This window comes from Sus scrofa, chromosome 13 (assembly GCF_000003025.6).
Source record: "Sus scrofa isolate TJ Tabasco breed Duroc chromosome 13, Sscrofa11.1, whole genome shotgun sequence".
Lineage (NCBI taxonomy): Eukaryota > Metazoa > Chordata > Mammalia > Artiodactyla > Suidae > Sus > Sus scrofa.
Window position 1 is genome coordinate 151,177,123 of NC_010455.5, and position 17,872 is coordinate 151,194,994.

Genomic DNA, 17,872 nt, shown 5'->3' on the forward strand with positions numbered 1-17,872 from the left:
ATCACAGGATATTGAATATAGTTCCCTGTGCTATACGGTAGGACCTTATCCATTCTATATGCAATAGTTTGCATCTGCTAATCCCAAACTCCCAATCCTTCCCTCCCCCATGCTCTCTCCACCTTGGCAACCACAAGTCTGTTCTCTGTGTCTGTGAGTCTATTTCTGTTTGGTAAATAAGTTTATTTGTGAAGACATGATTTTTATTCCTCACGCAAACTTCCAGTCTGTTTCCTGTGTCTAATTAATTATCTTTTAGAAAAGTTGACAATGCTATGGCTACAGAGGAAACAACCCCCTTGGATTATGTGCTCATGTTTGTATCTAATGATACAAATAACTAACACTTGGGTGTATTATAAAGGAACTTACCTTGAGATCCACATAGAGATGGTATAAGAGTGAAGAAGAAAGACAGTACTGCCTGTGCCTTCATGTTTTGTTGAGGTCATATTAGTTACACTATCAAAAGAAGTAAAATATGTACATTACAGATTTTAAGTGCAAACAGGAATTGGAAGACAAAGTATTTGCCCATAGGAGATTCATTAAATTAGCTATTGTACATCTACACAAATAATTCTTTTGCAACCATTAAAGACAATGCTATAAAAGATGGTTCAATGGGTTGGAAAGAAGTTCTTAATTATATAGGAGGAAAACCAGATTCTAATGAAACATTTAGTGGCACAGTCCCTTTTTAAAAGCACACACTTCTAAGTGTCCATCAACAGATGAGTGGATATATATATACACACACAATATACATACACACACACATACAATGGAATACTACCCAGCCATAAAAAAGAATGAAATTTTGCTAATTTGCAGAAATATGGTTGGACTTGGAGAGTATTATACTAGGTGAAATAAGAGAAAGACCAATACTATATGATATTACCTGTATGTGAATCTGAATAATAAAAGAAACTAGTGAATATAACAAGAAACAGACTCACAATATGGAGAACAAACTAGTGGTTACCAGTGGGGTATAGGAAGGAGAGGAAATATAGGGGAAGGGGATTAAGAGGTACAGACTGCTATGCATAAAATAAATGAACTAAGAGGATATATTGTACAACACAGGGAACATACCCAATATTTTACAATAACTATAAATGGTGCATATAATCTTTAAAAATTGTGAAACACTATGTTGCACATATGAAACTTATACAATATTGTACATCAACTATAACTCAATTAAAAATAATTTAAAAAAATAGTAATTAACAAATGTTGGCAAAGATGTGGAGAAAAGGGAACCCTTTTTGCACTGTTGGTGGGAATATAAATTGGTGCAGCCACTATGAAAAACAATACGAAGATTCCTCAAAAAATTAAAAATATTACTATCATATGATCCAGCAATTATATCCCTGGCTATTTATGTGAAGAAAATGAAAATATTGATTTGAAAAGATACATGCATCTCAGTGTTCATAGCAGCATTATTTATAATAGCCAAGATGTGAAAGTAACCTGAGTGCCCATCAATAGACACATGGAAAAAATGTCCAACATTGCTAATTATTAGAGAAATGCAAACCAAAACTACAATGAGGTACCACCTCACACTGGTCACAATAGCCATCATTAAAAAGTCTACAAATAACAACTGCTGGAGAGGATGTGAAGAAAAGGGAATTTTCCCATGCTGTAATTGGGAATGTGGATTGGTGCAGCCACTGTGGAAAATAGTATGGTGATTTCTCAAAAAACTAAAAATACTACTACCCATATGATCCAGCAATTTCACCCCCCAGTATATATTTGGGAAAAAAAAATGAAAAAACTAATTTGAAAAAATACAAACACTTCAATGTCCATAGCAGCATTATTTAGTTGCCAAGATATGGGTGCAACCTAAGTGTCCATCAACAGCCTCTTATGTATAGAAATGTGCATCAATAGATTAATGGATAAAGAAGTTGTGGTATATGCACACAGTGGAATATTATTCAGCCATAGAATTTCTTGGTGACACTGACCAAGCGCAGTTTATGACACATCATGTAGACAGGGGCTTGGAACCAACTGAGGGGAAATTGTCAGGGGGAAACAGGGGCTATTTAGACAGTCACTTCAAGAAGTAAATAGAGCCAAGAAATAGGTATATAGTTAATCAAGGATCAGAGGAGAATATTGTTTTTTTTCCAGTTCTTAAAATGGGACAAATGGGAGAATTTTTGCTCTTGGGATCAATCTTCTAGAGAGAAAGAACCTGATGATACAGTAGAGAAGGGATGTAATTTCGCAGGGATGAGTTTCTTGAATGCAAAAAAGATGTGAGATGCAGAGCCAAAGTGGAGGATTTGTGACAACATGGATGGACCTAGAGGGTGTTATGCTAATTGAAATAAGTCTGAAAGGAAATATAATTACTGTATGATTTCCTTCATATGCAGAATCTAAAAAAAAAAATGAACATAACAAAACAGAATGAGTTGTGGATACAGAGAAAAACAGGTGGTTGCCGCAGGTGAGGTGAGTTGGGGGCAGGAGGATTTGGGGAGAGGAAAATCAAAGGTGAGGAAAAGTAAAGGTACAGACTTCTAAATGCAAAATAAATGGGTCACGGCATGAAATGCACAGTGTGGGAGAAAAGAGTAAATAATTATGTAATATTGTAATTAGACTTGTTATCATTTTGAAATACTGAGAAATATTAAAACACTACTGTGTAACAAGAACTAACATAGTGTTAAAATAACAATATAAAATGGCAAAGTAAAAACTTATAAAATAGTAGTTATGAAAATAAGACCTTTATATTTTTTCCTAATGATGTATTTACATGTATAACATATGAAAAAAAATATATATATCACAATACTTATCTCTGAATAAGATTAAAAAGATATATATATATATATATCACAATACTTATCTCTGAATAATAAGATTAAAAGTAATCATTAAATTTATCTTTTGGAGTTCCCATTGTAGCTCAGCAGGTTAGGAAACAGGCTAGTATCCATGAGGATGCGGGTTAGATCCCTGGCCTCACTCAGTGGGTTAAGGATCTGGCATTGCTGCAAGCTGCAGCATAGGTCAGAGATGTGGCTCAGATCTGGTGTTACTGTGGCTGTGACCTAGGCCAGCAGTTAACGGCTCCAATTTGACCCCTGGGAACTTCCATGTGCATCGGGTGTGCCCTTAAAAAAAAAAAAAAAAAAAAGAATGAAAAATTCATTTTCTACTATGAATATATGTAAGTATATAGTAGTACACTTTACCTTTATAGGCTATAAAAAACAATGTAAGGTCTAATCAATCTCTTTCAAGCAAAAATTAATTCCGCCTTCTTTAATGCAACTTTGGGCCCTTCCATTTACGCTGGGGTACTACAGGTTCAACTTCTCATTCTCCATAATAATGCTAATATTTGCTACTGTTTCTTGAAACTTTCAACACCCACCGCCCTTCCCATCCTCCTTTCCGCTCATGTTCTTGATTCATTAATTAGTTAAAATCATCTATGGACCATCCTTCATCCCCATACCACCAATTTAACCAACCCATTGACAGCTGTCCATTCTTTTGGCCTCCCCTCCTCCTCTTATTCAAATCCAAATCCTCTACTTTGGCTCTGCATCTCACATCTTTTTTGCATTCAAGAAACTCATCCCTGCGAAATTACATCCCTTCTCTACTGTATCATCAGGTTCTTTCTCTCTAGAAGATTGATCCCAAGAGCAAAAATTCTCCCATTTGTCCCATTTTAAGAACTGAAAAAAACAATATTCTCCTCTGATCCTTGATTAACTATATACCTATTTCTTGGCTCTATTTACTTCTTGAAGTGACTGTCTAAATAGCCCCTGTTTCCCCCTGACAATTTCCCCTCAGTTGGTTCCAAGCCCCTGTCTACATGATGTGTCATAAACTGCGCTTGGTCAGTGTCACCAAGAAATTCTATGTTGCTAAAAACATTGGATATAATGTGTCCTCATCTTATTCAGTCTCACAGCAGCATTCAACACCATTGGCTGTTGTCTTTTTTTTTTCTTAGAGCCATATCCCTGACATATGGAGGTTCCCAGGCTAGGGGTCTAATCAGAGCTACAGCTGTTGGCCTATGCCACAGCCACAGCCACGTCAGATCCATGCCACATCTGCATCCTACACCACAGGTCAGGCAACACCGGATCCTTAACCCACTGAGCAAGGCCAGGGATTGAACCCACAACCTCATGGTTCCTAGTCAGATTCATTTCCACTGCACCATGACAGGAACTCCGGCTGTTGTCTTTTTTATGGAGCATTCTTCTCCGCATGTCTGGGCCACCGCATTCTCCTAGTTTTCCTTCCTCACTGCTGCTCCTGCTCTTTCACTGAGTCTCCTCCTTTGTTTGACCTATTTACTTGAAAATAAGAAAGGTCCTCAGGACTTATACTTTCTCTATGCTCTCTGCCTAGGTGAGCCTGTTACTGCACTCAGGTCTGGCTGCTCATTGAAAATCAATACCTGAGAGAAAGACAAGTGTTGGTAGAAAGTAAAGTTGATTTTAATTAGAAAGCCAGCAATGTGGGGAGAAGGCAGACTTATGTCCCCTGAAAAACAACTCTGAAGATTCTGCTCTTGGCCGCTAAAGTTTTTAAAGGGTAAAAGGGAAGTAATCTCAGTTGATCATTAAGATAGGGGATCAGAGTCATTGCCATCGCCCACTGCGTGCAGGCTGGTCGACTTATAATCTGTCTTTAGATGCTATCTTGTTCACAAAGTTTATCCATAAGATTACTGAAGGGAGTGCTAGGGAAGAGATCTGAACATCTATTACTTATTCTTCATTTCTACTTCTTTGATCTGTGGAAAGAACCAACAGGTTAGATAAGGTATTGCATGATCAAAAGACTTGATAGGCATGCTAAGGCTGGAGAGGAGTAGAGGATGGGGGTGCTTGTAAGGTTAGTTACAGTGTAGCTCTACTAAAGTGACAACAAAAGGAGTTTCTTGCTGGAGGTGGCTTCTGGCAAAGAGCTGCATATAAATCCCTCTATTTCATGTCTCTGTATGATGTCTGTACACCAGATATTCTTAAATTTATCTATGGAGTCAAGGTCATATATTCAATTGCACATCTGACCTGCTTATTTACATGTCTTATAGGCATCACAGAATAAACAAGAGCCCTTGATTTACACCTCATCTCCTTTACCATTGTTCTCTATTTCACCCCAAAGGAGGTGACAAAGATGACTCTGTTTCTCCTCCAGTCTTTATCTCAATCATTGATACCAAATACCCCATGTTGTTTAGTCCAGAAAGTTAGAAATTAACCTTGATTTTTCCTTTCCCTCCTGTCCCCTATCAAATTGGTTAACCAGTCTTTTGTTAATGGATTAAACAAAACTCTGTTATCTGCACACTTCTCTCCAATTCTGCCATTGCCATTCACTCTAAAGCCACGATCACCTCTTACCTGGATATTGGAAATTGGTATATAGATGGTTATCATGGTTCCACTCTTGCCTTCTTTTAATCCATTACCAAGACAGCATCAGAGAGTCATCTTTTTAAAATACAAGTAAGTCTACAACATACTCCTAATTAAATCCCTTCAGTGACTTCCCACCATGCTCAGATCAAATTCTTAACCCTAGCCTACCAAGCCCTGCACACTCTGGCTCCTCGTCCTGTCCACCCCTCCAGTTTCTCCCATGATAGCCCACAGCATACATTCCAAAGACTTGTGAACACAAGTGCTCCAATTCAAGGGTCAGCATGAGCTGAAAATTAGGCCCTTGAGAACTAGTTAATTCATGTCTTTTGGATAAAATGACAAATTACAGTAACCCATTTATCATCTAAGATAAAGTACTATGAATAAAAAAAAAACATACTCAACTTCTTCTACACAAATGCTTGATTTAGCGCTTTTGAAATAATTTCAGCATTCAGCTTAGTGAGGCAGTTAATGAGTATTTGGCCCTATTTTTGTGCCTAAGTTTTATTTTTAGACGTTTATTTTCTTCCCTAAAAGCAGCAGAAATCTTCCACCTTGGATTAAACTGAAGCTACCCAAGTTGCAATCAGCACCCTTACAAAAGGGCTCAAATGTTAGAAGCATCGTCTTCTGGTACATTTTGGCTAGATTCCAGCTTGGGGGAGAAAAGCAAAGAGAGGCAGCCTCTGTGATAAAATGTGGCAAAAAGAAATCCAGATGCTGAGACGATTGGAGAGAAGAAAAAAATGAGGCCACTCTACAAATATAAAATAAAGAGAATAGAACAGCAACCCCTGTTCTCATCTTAATGGCTATAGACCACCTGACTGGGGCCATCAGCACTAACTGTGACAATGACAATTTCACTTGTATTCAGGGCAGATTCTCTAGACCTCACGTCAGGAACATTCAAGACTAGTCCTGGCCTCATAACTGCTGGCCTAGATAGGACCAGATGCACACAGAAGGTCAATTTTCTTGTTCAATAAACAAAAAGGTTTCATGTCACTTGCATCATGCCAGTTTATGTCATGAATTCCTTCAGGAAAAGCAGCTTCCAGGGTGCTCTGTTCTCCACTGCATTGTTTTTAAATTCAGTGCCTCTCCACAGAGCTCAGGGCAATGAGCCAATTTGTAAAAGAAGTCACAACAAAAGGAGAACTCTCTGTAGTATCCTAGGGATTTCTCCTTAGCATCCACTTAGATTTTAATAGGATTGACTTTGTTTAGAGAAAAGAAAGAACAAAAGAACAATTTTAGGACTACCCTCTCTGTACTCAAAAAAAAATCTCCCTTGATGCTTCACAATGAAAAAAATCCTCCAGTTGAGGATTCATATATTGGTTGAAATTTTGAATCCCTAGAGGTACTGTCTTCACATTAAGTTTGTTTTTTGTTTTTTGTTTTTTGTTTTTTGTTTTTGTTTTTGAGAGGGTGGGGTGTAGGAGTGGCTCTAGGTTTCTTTAGAAACCAGGTTAAAAGTGTGTGCTAAGACATTTTTGAGGAGGTGAGAGGGTGTGGTGGCAGGGCAGCAAGAGTGAAGGAAGAGGGGAAGTGAAAAGAGAAAGGAGAAAAAGCATTCATTAGGTAGTGGCTGCCCTGTTGGCCACAGCTTTATAACAAAACATGAGCCACTTGCTCAGTTACAAGGGATGACCTCCAGACATCCTTGACAGAACCATCGCACCTCAGAACAACCCACTGGAGAAAGGGAGCAAAAGGAATGTATCTATAGGTTTTCTCCACTAGTCAAAGTTTTCCCCATGGGGTTTCCTGGTTGTGCCCTGGCCCCTGGTTCAAACACTAAGGAAGCCAGATGTCACGGCTCCCAATATGACACTGAATCTGGAAATATGGGGCAAGGGAAACCACAGCTTCTGGGAGTTTCCTGGGATCATGTCTGGACCCTGCAGCATCGCAGCTCCCACTGTGGTGGGTACAACGGAAGACATACTGAAGTTGGCCTCCCCCTGCAAGGCGAGGTTGCCTGGTGATATCTGGAAATGAGACAATGGCATTGGGGAAGGGGCTTTCTTTGTTCAACCAGTCGAAGGCCCAGAAAACAGGTAAGGCCAAGAAAATTTAGGGAGGCTTATAGATTGATCCCATTTAAGTGGCTATTTCAAAAATGCCACACATTTGGAGTTGCCATTGTGGCTCAGCAGCAACCAGTCCAACTAGTATCCATGAAGATGAGGGTTCGATCCCTGGCCTTGCTCAGTGTTGCTATAAGCTGTTGTGTAGGTTGCAGACACACTCAGATCTTGCTTTGCTGTGGCTGTGGTGTGGGCTGATTCAACAGCTAGATGGGGAAACTTCATATGCCATAGGTGTGGCCCTAAATAGCAAAAAAAAAAAAAAAAAAAAAAAAAGGCACGCATTTAACAACTGATGTTTTGTATGTTAGCCAACCATTAGTTGCCTGCTCAGATCCCCTGTGATCACTTTAATCCACTCAGTTTTCATGCATACATTGCTCAGTTAGTGCCACCTGCTCACGTAACTACAACCTTCTTTGGAGGCTTGCCCTGAGGTGATGGAAGCTGTGGTTCTGGGAGCTACCCTCCTTCCATGGCTTGAAAGCAAGAGATATCCTGTGTTCCAGAGCCCCACCTTAGGAATGAGGCTGAGAATTCACCTAAAGCCACATCCTTGCTTAGTTTCTATCTCTGCCCCATCCTGCTTCCCACATTTCCTTATGGGTTTCTTTTGAAAACACTCCCTCATTATTTGTCCGTAACCCCCATCTCCAAAGGGGTTGGTCCCCTACAAGCAGAGCCCAGGACAAAGCACATGTAAAGGAAACCACGTTAACATGGAAGGGGCTAGAGGGCTCTTATTAGCCTTCAAAAACCATTTTCCAGTTCACACTTCTATCATGAAATGTTTCTTCTTGCCAAAAGGGTGGATTTTAGGATCCTCCTTAATAGCTTTCTATACAAGAAAGAATATAGCTGGATAGAGTGAGTGGAGGTTTGCATTCTGTTTTTGCTTTTAGCAAGAAGCCTGCAAAGCCAAGACAAAAGACAAAAGAAAATGACAGGGTTAACAAGGCAGACGGCTGGTGTTATGTCAACCACATAAAGGTAGTAGGTAATTGAACAAGACTCCATTAAGTGAAGTGAGTATTGAACATATGCAGATGTAAGGCCAAGGATTTCTTGGAAATAGTCACCTCTCCCTCTTTAAGACACTGCTAGATGCCCGTGGCACATTAGATGCCTCTGGGTAGCCAGTTGGCTGTGCCTGTCTACTACTCCCACCAGTTCAGAATGAGTGTTATCATTATTAAATAATTTAACTAAATAGATGTTAATTGATTAAATGGGAGGACAAGACAAACTTGGTGTTTCTCCAATGACCAAGTTGAATAAGATGAATGCTTTGGAGAGGATAAATAGAAGCATGAAAAAGAAGGGATGATAATTCAGCTATTGGACTAGGTGTGGGAGAGACAACAGTAAAAGACAAAACAAGTTGTAAAGGTCTAGGAGTTGGACTCTTTTTAATAATCTGAATCCAAAATTCTCTGGCCACTTTCAAGAAACAAAAACTGGAAATACTGGATGGTAAGTTATTGATTTAGTCTGTGTAAGAGATCATATAGAAAATCAAATAGTGGCCCCATGTTCAGCACAAGACCTTGGAGCCTTCCATTCAAAATCCAAAATCTAGAAAATGGATGGACAGATGTGTATGTTAAGTTTAAAAACATTTAAAATATATAAATTGGATATTTCACTTTTTTAAAAAGAGATCAGTTACGATTGTGTCTGGTATAAAGATTTCAACTAAAATAATGACAGTTGTAAAATGATACCAAAGGGGAAATGTGGGAGAAGGGATAAATTCGGAATTTGGGAGTAACATGTACACACTACTGTATATAAAATAGATAAACAACAAGGACCTACAGTATAGCACAAGGTACTATACTCAGTATATGGAATAACCTATATGGGAAAAGAATCTGAAAAAGAACATATGTATATTCTATATATTCTCAATATATATTTTTGGTTTTATACATACACACACACATAAAATGGAATCACTTTGCTGCACACCTGAAACTAACACAACATTGTAAATCAACTATACTTCAATAAATAAATAAGTAAAAATAATTCTGTGAGTGCTCACCAGAGATAATGTGAGACAATATTTCTGTATCACCAAGGAGCAACAACAGTACCTGGAGGTCAAAGAATCGGGGCTAGCATGCAACAGAAGGCTTCCTTCCAATGTTGGTTTAGGTTTATCACCTAATTCAGATACCAGAATCCCATCCTGTGATGGTCATAGTTGTTACATTTAAATATTCTATTGCATGGTATGTGATGTATTGAGTATTTCTCAGAATGTTATTAACCATGCTCACACAATCCCTGTGTCATCCTTCCAAACACAGAAGTAAAGAACTCCTCTATGTATCTGCCTATCAAGGTGTTAGAGTTAAGTGGCCTGTGATAAAATATCAGAATCCAGGATTTAGTTTTGACAAAGAGGTAAACCCCAATCTTGACAAGACTTATTCCTAGCTGCTATGTTTCCAAGGCTATTGCACCAGATCCATACCCCTGCCCCTCCTTCCAGGTGAACTCACAGAAAACCACACAGCTAGCCAAACTGTCTGGCTGGGTTTGCAGCAGAGAAACAAGAGATTCTAACTAGGGGAAAACTGGTGCTAGTTGGTTCAGCTTCAAGAGTGGGACAGAGGGCCCCTGCAGCTCATTACCATCTCACTGTAATAGTTCAGATCTCTGCCTGTCTGTGCCTACTTCCCACCCAGATGCTAAAGGACTATATAGGGGCAAAAAAGAGGTAGCACCCCAGTTCCAGGAAGAACTCTGCCAATTTCCAGAAAACCAGTGCCCATGCCTCCCCCTCATTAGCCTTGCCCTTAAAATCTTGCTCTAATTGACCCTGGGTAATAAGTCGGTTTGTGAACTAAGTTCCCACTTCTTCATTCTCTGGCCAATGAATACAGCTTATGTTGCTTCAATCTTAGATTTAGTTGTGTTTTTTAGGCTTCATGAACCTGAACAGAAAAAGAACCTTCCCCACCGAGGCAGGGGGCCTAGGCCAGGCTAGGGCCCAAGGAGGGGTCCATATGGCCTAATTTGGTAACACTTAGAGCATTTATTAAGTGATAATTTATAAAAGGCTGCTTTCTGGCAAGTACTTGTCCCTCTGCACACCTGAATTAGTGGCTTTCAGTCCATAGAATTTAAAGCTATAGCTAAACTGACTGGCTGGTGCAGAAGAAAAGAGAGACTGCTGGGCTAGTTCTGTGTGCACAGCTCAGCAGGTCATTTCCAAAGAACAGTGGTTATCAGGTTGCTTTGTATCAGTGAGCTTTCTGTACAGCTCTGAGTCAATCCTGCCAAATAACATTTGTTTGTGAAGCTCTATTGCTTCAGCCCTATCTTTTACTCACAATCCATTTCCAAATTAAAGTCAGAAAAATGTTAAAGTTCTGAGAAACAAGGGAAAATGAAATACCTCAAATTTATCCTGACCTTCTAGAAACAGGACTAGATCTTTCTTTGCATGGAACCCCAGTCATTCAGAAAGCTTACCATCTTTTCTGCCATTAAAAACATGCAATTTGAACATCTACAGATCACATGATTATAAGTCTGACGGTCCCTAATCTCAAAAAATTCAGTCTGGTACCCAAAGATAGATGGATTATATAAACAAATAAATCAGAATACAGAGGTACGGGCAGCAAGAAGGGCTACCACAGGTGCTAGGGAAGGACAGAGGAAAAATACTGAAGCTTAGGTCAGGGAAGGTTGTTAAGGAAAGCTTCTTAAAGCATGAATTTTGAAAGACAAAGAGAAACTGGCCTGTAAGGAAGAAAAGAAGGAAGCGACAGAGGGACGATACTCTAGGCAGATGACACAACAAAGATGCAGTTGCAAGAGAGAACTCAAAAACCAAGCACGCCATATGGAAGAGAAAATGCTGAAAAGGTGTTCAAGGGCTTGATCATGACCAATCTTGTAACCCACACTAAGGAAATAGAAAGGTAATGATGAAGTCAGATTTGTGTTTTAGAAGATGAATAAAAGGAGCCATCTTATAGGCATCAAGTAACTAGTTATGACAGGAAACCTTTTAAACACAAACTTAGTGTGTGACACAGATAACGTGAAAAGGACACTGTGATGGTCACTGGCGCATTTTCCTCCTTTCTTGCCAACCAAACTCCTTCTCTGCCCAGCCCTGTGCAGGATATGACCACCTCTGGCTAAAAGAAGAACTGAGACAAGGTCAAGAAAAGGTAATGGAGATGACCATGACTGACTCACCATGGGATAGGAGTCCTCTACATTGGGGAAAAGAGGAGCTGGGGTGGTGACCACTCTGAAAAGCTGGGGCTGGGTCAGAGGAAGCCAGTCAGAACTTTCCAATGTCCTTGTAAACTCAAAGTCCAGCAGCTAAACCATGCTTATCCCACTCTGGATTACTGAACCCCAGCTCTATGTCTGTAGGTCCACCCTTTCCTCCTCCTAACTCTGAGACTTTTGCCACTGCTTTGTATCCAAAATTAATTAATAAAATCAAACTGAACAAATATTTTGATACTGTTTTGGACAATGGGACATAAACAGAGGTCTGCTGGGAGGATTTCTTTGGAATCCTTAAAACAGGGTTAGGTACAAGAGCAGAACACGATGGCAAATCCTTTCCATCTACTTTCTCAGCATCGATCTTATGCCTGGAGCTGCCATCCTACAGGAACCAAATGTAGATGTGAGGAAACAAGTATGAGGATTAAAAAGTTAACAAAAAGAGAATGATAGAGCATAAAGAGGGAAAGATTCTGGGGTTGTAATCATATTTGAGTCCCTATACCTGTTTATTCTGGATTTTCTACCTTTCAACATCCCGTTAATCAAGTTTATACTGTTGTTAGTTGGGTCTTCAAATGTCTCCGAACATTCCACAGTGACACAAACTAAAAATAACTCTTTTACCTAATGGAGAACTGCTGACACAGGAAGTGGCTCCATTTTGGTCTACATAAATAAATCAATGGAAAAAAATAATCTCTCCTCCCACCACCACAAAATATTGAAAGAAGTTGCATCATTTTTAACAGAGGAAAGTTAGAGACATGCATTTGCTTGCTTTTGGTAACAAAAACACTTTTAATCTTGATGCTAAAACAAACATTAGTTATGAGCCACTGGAAGTTTGTTGTAAGTTTAATATGCCTTATGTTTTGTTCTCGGAAGAGATTTCTAACAACAGAACCACATTAACCTTAAAATTCCTGCTTCTTTTTAGTATCAACATTAAAAGAAAAATAATGATTCTCGGCAGAAGGTTTATCTTGCAAATAACAGAAGTTTTTCATTATATAATTAGAAAAGAGTTTGGCTAGCTATTTCACTCTCTAGGGTTCCTGTTTCTCCTTATTCCTTTTGAAGAAAAAGTAGTAAATACTTGTTTTCAAGAAGCCTTTAAAAATAAGGTCATGAAGCAATAAAATAACTTCATGGTATACAACCAAGACATGAATGCTTGTAGAAAGAATAAACTGGACATGTCATGCCATAATTATGTGTCATACATCCTAAGTTTAATATTGAATTTGTAAAGTTAAGGCTAAAGAAGGAACAAGATAAAAGCTTTAAGTTGGTCTTTTGATCTCAAATGCAGAGTGCATGCATTTGACTCATTTGTGCATTTGAATATATTGGTCCACTCACAGACCAAGCTGACCAGATAATGTGATAACTGAGGCAGATATGGGCACTGAATGATGCCCATGGCAATTCCTAATTGGAGAACTGCAATAAAAGTGCCTAGGTTTTGAAGAAAGGCTTTGCTCCCTTTATCAAGGGATATTTCTTTCAGAAATTGTGTCTAGGAGGATCAGATAAGTACAGAGTTTATGAAGAAGATGAGCTTCAGATTCTACGATCAGAGATCCAATATCAACAACAAAGTAAAAACAAAGTTGAGTGTGCCTTCCAGCATTCCATCAAGCTCCAAAAGAACAAATAAACTGCACAAGCAGATTGCTTACATGCCCACAGAGCCAACCACACTGCTGTTTCATCCTCAACCAGAGCTTATGGCTTCATAGTGGGTTCCTTTAACAAGCTATTGATTACCAAGGAAGGTTCTGCAGGATAGCGGCTGCCACCACCTATAAGTAGGCTCTGTAGGACAAGAGCCTCTGACAGGTAACCCTGAAGGACAGCGGAGTGGGGGAAACCTCCAGTTTAGTAGGATGTTGAATAGTGTATAATGTAGTTTCAACTAAATGAAGATGAGGTCTCATGCCAGGCTCTGTACCACTGTTTGGACTTGTTGGTCAAGGTGATGGAAGAAGGCTATGGAAGAAGGCTGATTGGAAAACTGAAGAAAGGGATGTGAGTATAGACATTCAGAAGGGGTCTGGAGCATGAGACTGTTCAGGAGTCCATTGAGCAAGAATGAAAAGGAGGTTGAGTTAATCTGACTCCATCACTGTCTATTCACGTGACTGAGAATCTCTTCTGTGGAGAGGCCTTCCTGGTGAGCATTCACATGGAACCTGAGTAGGGCAGCCATGGCAGCAGGGAGAGAGGTTCTTTCCCTCTCCCCTTTCCCACTCAAAGTAGACTGGGATATGCCACAGCGGAGTGCCCAATCTGTCAGCCTTAGGGATCAGCCCATGTCTCTGAGGTGGCATCATATCTAGCAAAACAAGTTGGCTTCTTGTTGGATTATACTGAATCACTTTCATTAGATAAGGGGACAATATTACCCTTTTCCACTTTCCCCTGGCCATGTCTCTCTTAGAACTACCAAGTATAGACTTACTGAACACTCCATACCCCATCTTATTATCCCACCCAAATTGGCTATGGATGGAGTTCCTTGGTTAAAAACAAAGAAAGAAGGCCAGGGACTAATTCCAAAGTAATTCACTATTTTATGTTCCCTATCAGTGAAGCAGCTAACTTATAACACAGTGGAGTGGCCTCTAAAACTTAGCCCTGCAATCTTACAGGGCATCTTCTTCCACCTGGTAGCATAGCTACTTGGCATAGTACTGGGAAGGCTCTGAACCCATGTTCTAAACGAGGCAATGCCTCCCCATAGTTATAAATTGTGGATCTAAGAACCATAGAGTGAAGAGGGACTGATATGTCTAATAATTTTAACTTATTAATCCACTCAAAAATTTTACTCATTGTTCCTTTAGTATCCATTCATCCTCTTTTTTAGTATTTAAGGGAAGAATGCTTTTATCAAGAGACACAGTGTGGTTCCTCTGAATTGGAAGCTAAAACTGGTCATCTGGGTTCTTCATGCCAGGGGACAAATGACAGAAAAGTGGGATACTGTCTTGGATGAGGCAATTGCCTCATAGGGGGACTTGCAATTACTGCTGTACAAGAAGGAAAATATGGTAGGAACTTAATGGATCCCTTTCTTTCTTTTCTTTTCTTTTTTTTCTTTCTTTTTTTTTTTTTTTTGATGTTCTGTGGGTGAGGTTAAAGGGAAACTATTGCCTTTCTACAGGTGAGAGCATCAAAAACTCAAAAATCAAGGTTTAGGTTACTCTGCTGGGGAAATAGCTAAGGGACTGGCCCAAGGTAAGGTCACAGGACAGGTAATAGAAAAAAAGAAGGCATAAGTATCAGCTCTTGCTTGGGGATAAGTGGCAGAAAGAATGACTATATCCTGTGTTACAACTGAGAATAAAACTTCTGGTCTTCTTTTCTGTCCATATTGTATGAAATGTGTGTTGGTGGTGATAAAAGTATTTCTTTTGGACTAAATACTGAAGCAGAATTTGAGGGGGGACATCATCTAAAGCAGAGATACCCACAGTGGGGAGTCTGCAGGCTGGTGCCAATCAGCTGTTTATTACTGGTTCATAGTACAAGAAGTCTAAAAATAGAGAATAGATATTTAAAATTATTCTGTCAAATTGGTATCAAAAATCTCTATGCCTATTGTATATAATAATAAAAAAATCAAGGCTTGCATTTTATGTTCTTTTGAATTTCATTTTTCTAGCAATTCGTTTTTATTATATCTTCCTGATGAATTTGTCCATGACAGATTAGAAACAAAAATTTACTGTTTCTTTAACTACAGATAGTTGAGAAGCACTGATTTTAATAAGCATTGGCTTTGTCAAGTCTATTATTACTCCTGGATGCGGCAGCTGTGTAGGGGGAAAAGGCTGGTTCACAGGACTTTGGTCAGTATGTAGTGAGAAGGAACAGCAATAGATATGGTACAACCTGGAAGGTAAAGGTAGCTGGGAATTATGGTCATAACCAGAGGGAAGTGTGTTTGTCGCATGGGGAAGAGGGAGAGAAGGTGTGGTGGTGGATCTGTAGAAGAGCTAGGGTCTAGAGAAACATTAGAGGGGACCGAATTGAGACTAGGAGGAATCAACCAGAAACAAGTTTAATAATGAGGCAAGTAGATGCGAGAATTTATATTTCTCAAAGAAGGGAGAGAAAGACTGGAAGCCAGTGCAAGGAGAAGCAGAATCATCATTCCATAGTGAATCATGCTGGGCCTGGATCTCACTGCCTGAACAGATGGGGTCATGGGCATAGACATCCTCCTGTTAGCATTGGCTGGTATCTCGCTGTCTCTGCCTGAATTTGCCTGTGTCTTTACCAAACCCAGAAATCCCCCAGGAGAACAGCTATAGAAACAAAGAGAACAGAACAGAGGCTGACCTACCAGGGAATAACATACGGACAGCAGTTACAACAATTACCACCACCTGATTAAAGAATAATCTGCTGGGCAGCTTTTTTGGCACCAGCTCCATCTTTTCCATAGTTCACACTCCCAATAGGCAGACCTGTTAGGATTCCAGCTTCCACGAGGTGACCTCATCCTTGGGATCTCACAGGATCAATTCCTTCCACCGAAGAAGTAACTTCCTACTGTTTTCTGGGTCCCTTGCTATCTTCTATTTTATCTTCCTACTTCTCTATCACCTGGTTTCCTGTATTAAACTCTCTGTTGTAAGTACTTGAAGCGGATGCCACTTTTCCAGAAAGACTATCTGTGGTAATCTAGCTAAGTTTACTAACACTAGTCCTTGTGGGACTATATAATTAACACATTTTTCTCTGAGTATGTACTAGAAATGTTTATCCTTGACAAATTTTGGAATACCTGCATTAGCTCTTTGACCTCTTTTGTAAAGACTACCTAGAGCAGGAAATTCCAGTAACTAACCATGTACCTCTTACCTTCAAAACAGTAGATCAAAAGCAATCTCACATCCTAGGTTATTTTCAAAGGCTTGAAAGATGTACATGTGGATATTTATACCTTATTCCCATCTAGTTCCCTGGTTTAACCATTGCAAATATTGATGACAGTAAGTTTTTTTTTTTTTTTTAATATATCAGAAAGTTAAAAAAAAAAAAAAGGCAAACAGACTAGAAAGGCTGGCTCATCAATTTAATTCCTAAAAATTCCATGTTTGATTTGGGCCAAATATTTCTGCTTGTCTATTTCCTAAGCCCTGATTACTGCTCCGCCTTTGACCACACCCACCTGGTCTGCAATCACTTGCCTTCATCGTGATTCTTAACTCTGCTGAGTTAGTTTACGGATCTCATTTTCATCGCATCTTCTCTGCAGTCCTGGCCTATGAAAACAGTCGGCAATGTGCATTTTTAAAGGACTCTGCAGTCTGGCTCAGCAATCTGTTTCTCATGGGAAAGATTTTTCTGAGCTCCAACAGCAGACAAGTGAGAGGTAGGTGGGCCAGATACACACATATCTATCTCCAAACTAATGTTTTTGTTTTTTAGTTTTTGCAGACTTCAAGAGCAAGGAAAACCCAAGGATAACAGAGGAGAAATCAATGTCACCTAGTATCGGATAGCACCCAGCAACAGTTTGCACTCACTAGGCCTCAAACCTAAAATTAAAGCTTGCTGTCCATGCTAGCTCATTGAATACAGACTGCCTAGTGACTACTATTGCAGTGACTTCAGAACATCTGAATTTCTGAAATTTCCTCTGAATATGATTTCTTCACTGTAACCTTTAAGGCATGTATGTGCTGAATTTAATTTTTTTTTATTAGTGAACAATTAACAAAAAGAAAGATTAGGGGTTGGGCCCTGTAGAGTTGCCAGATAAAATATAGGATATCCAATGTGAATTCAGATAAACTAATAATATTTTAGTACAAGTATGTCCTAGGCAATATTTGGGACATACTCATAGTAAAACAAATCACTTGTTGGTTACCTGGAATTCAGAGTTAACTAGGAGGCTTGTGTTTTGTTTGCTAACTCTGGCCACTCTACAGGTGGGGGCAACTGGCATTAGATTCTTTTCATATAAAGACTTGGCTGCATCTGGCAGGGGGCTATAAAAAAGTGGTTAAGAACTAAGGCTATAGAGTGAGA

General features: G+C 39.4%; 1 protein-coding gene across 26 annotated transcripts in view; it reads right to left on the minus strand.

Moving 5' to 3' along the window:
• HHLA2 (HERV-H LTR-associating 2) overlaps positions 1-17,872 on the minus strand; it is a 144,343-nt gene that overhangs the window by 23,141 nt on the left and 103,330 nt on the right. For 23 of the 26 annotated variants that reach the window (XM_005670246.3, XM_021070440.1, XM_005670242.3 and 20 more), the window contains one exon: positions 373-462. The exons of the other annotated variants lie outside the window; for them this stretch is intronic. In XM_005670246.3, coding sequence (XP_005670303.1) covers positions 373-436 — 64 coding nt within the window. In that variant the 5' untranslated portion in view covers positions 437-462. The remainder of the gene's footprint in view (positions 1-372; positions 463-17,872) is intronic. 26 annotated transcript variants of the gene reach the window in all.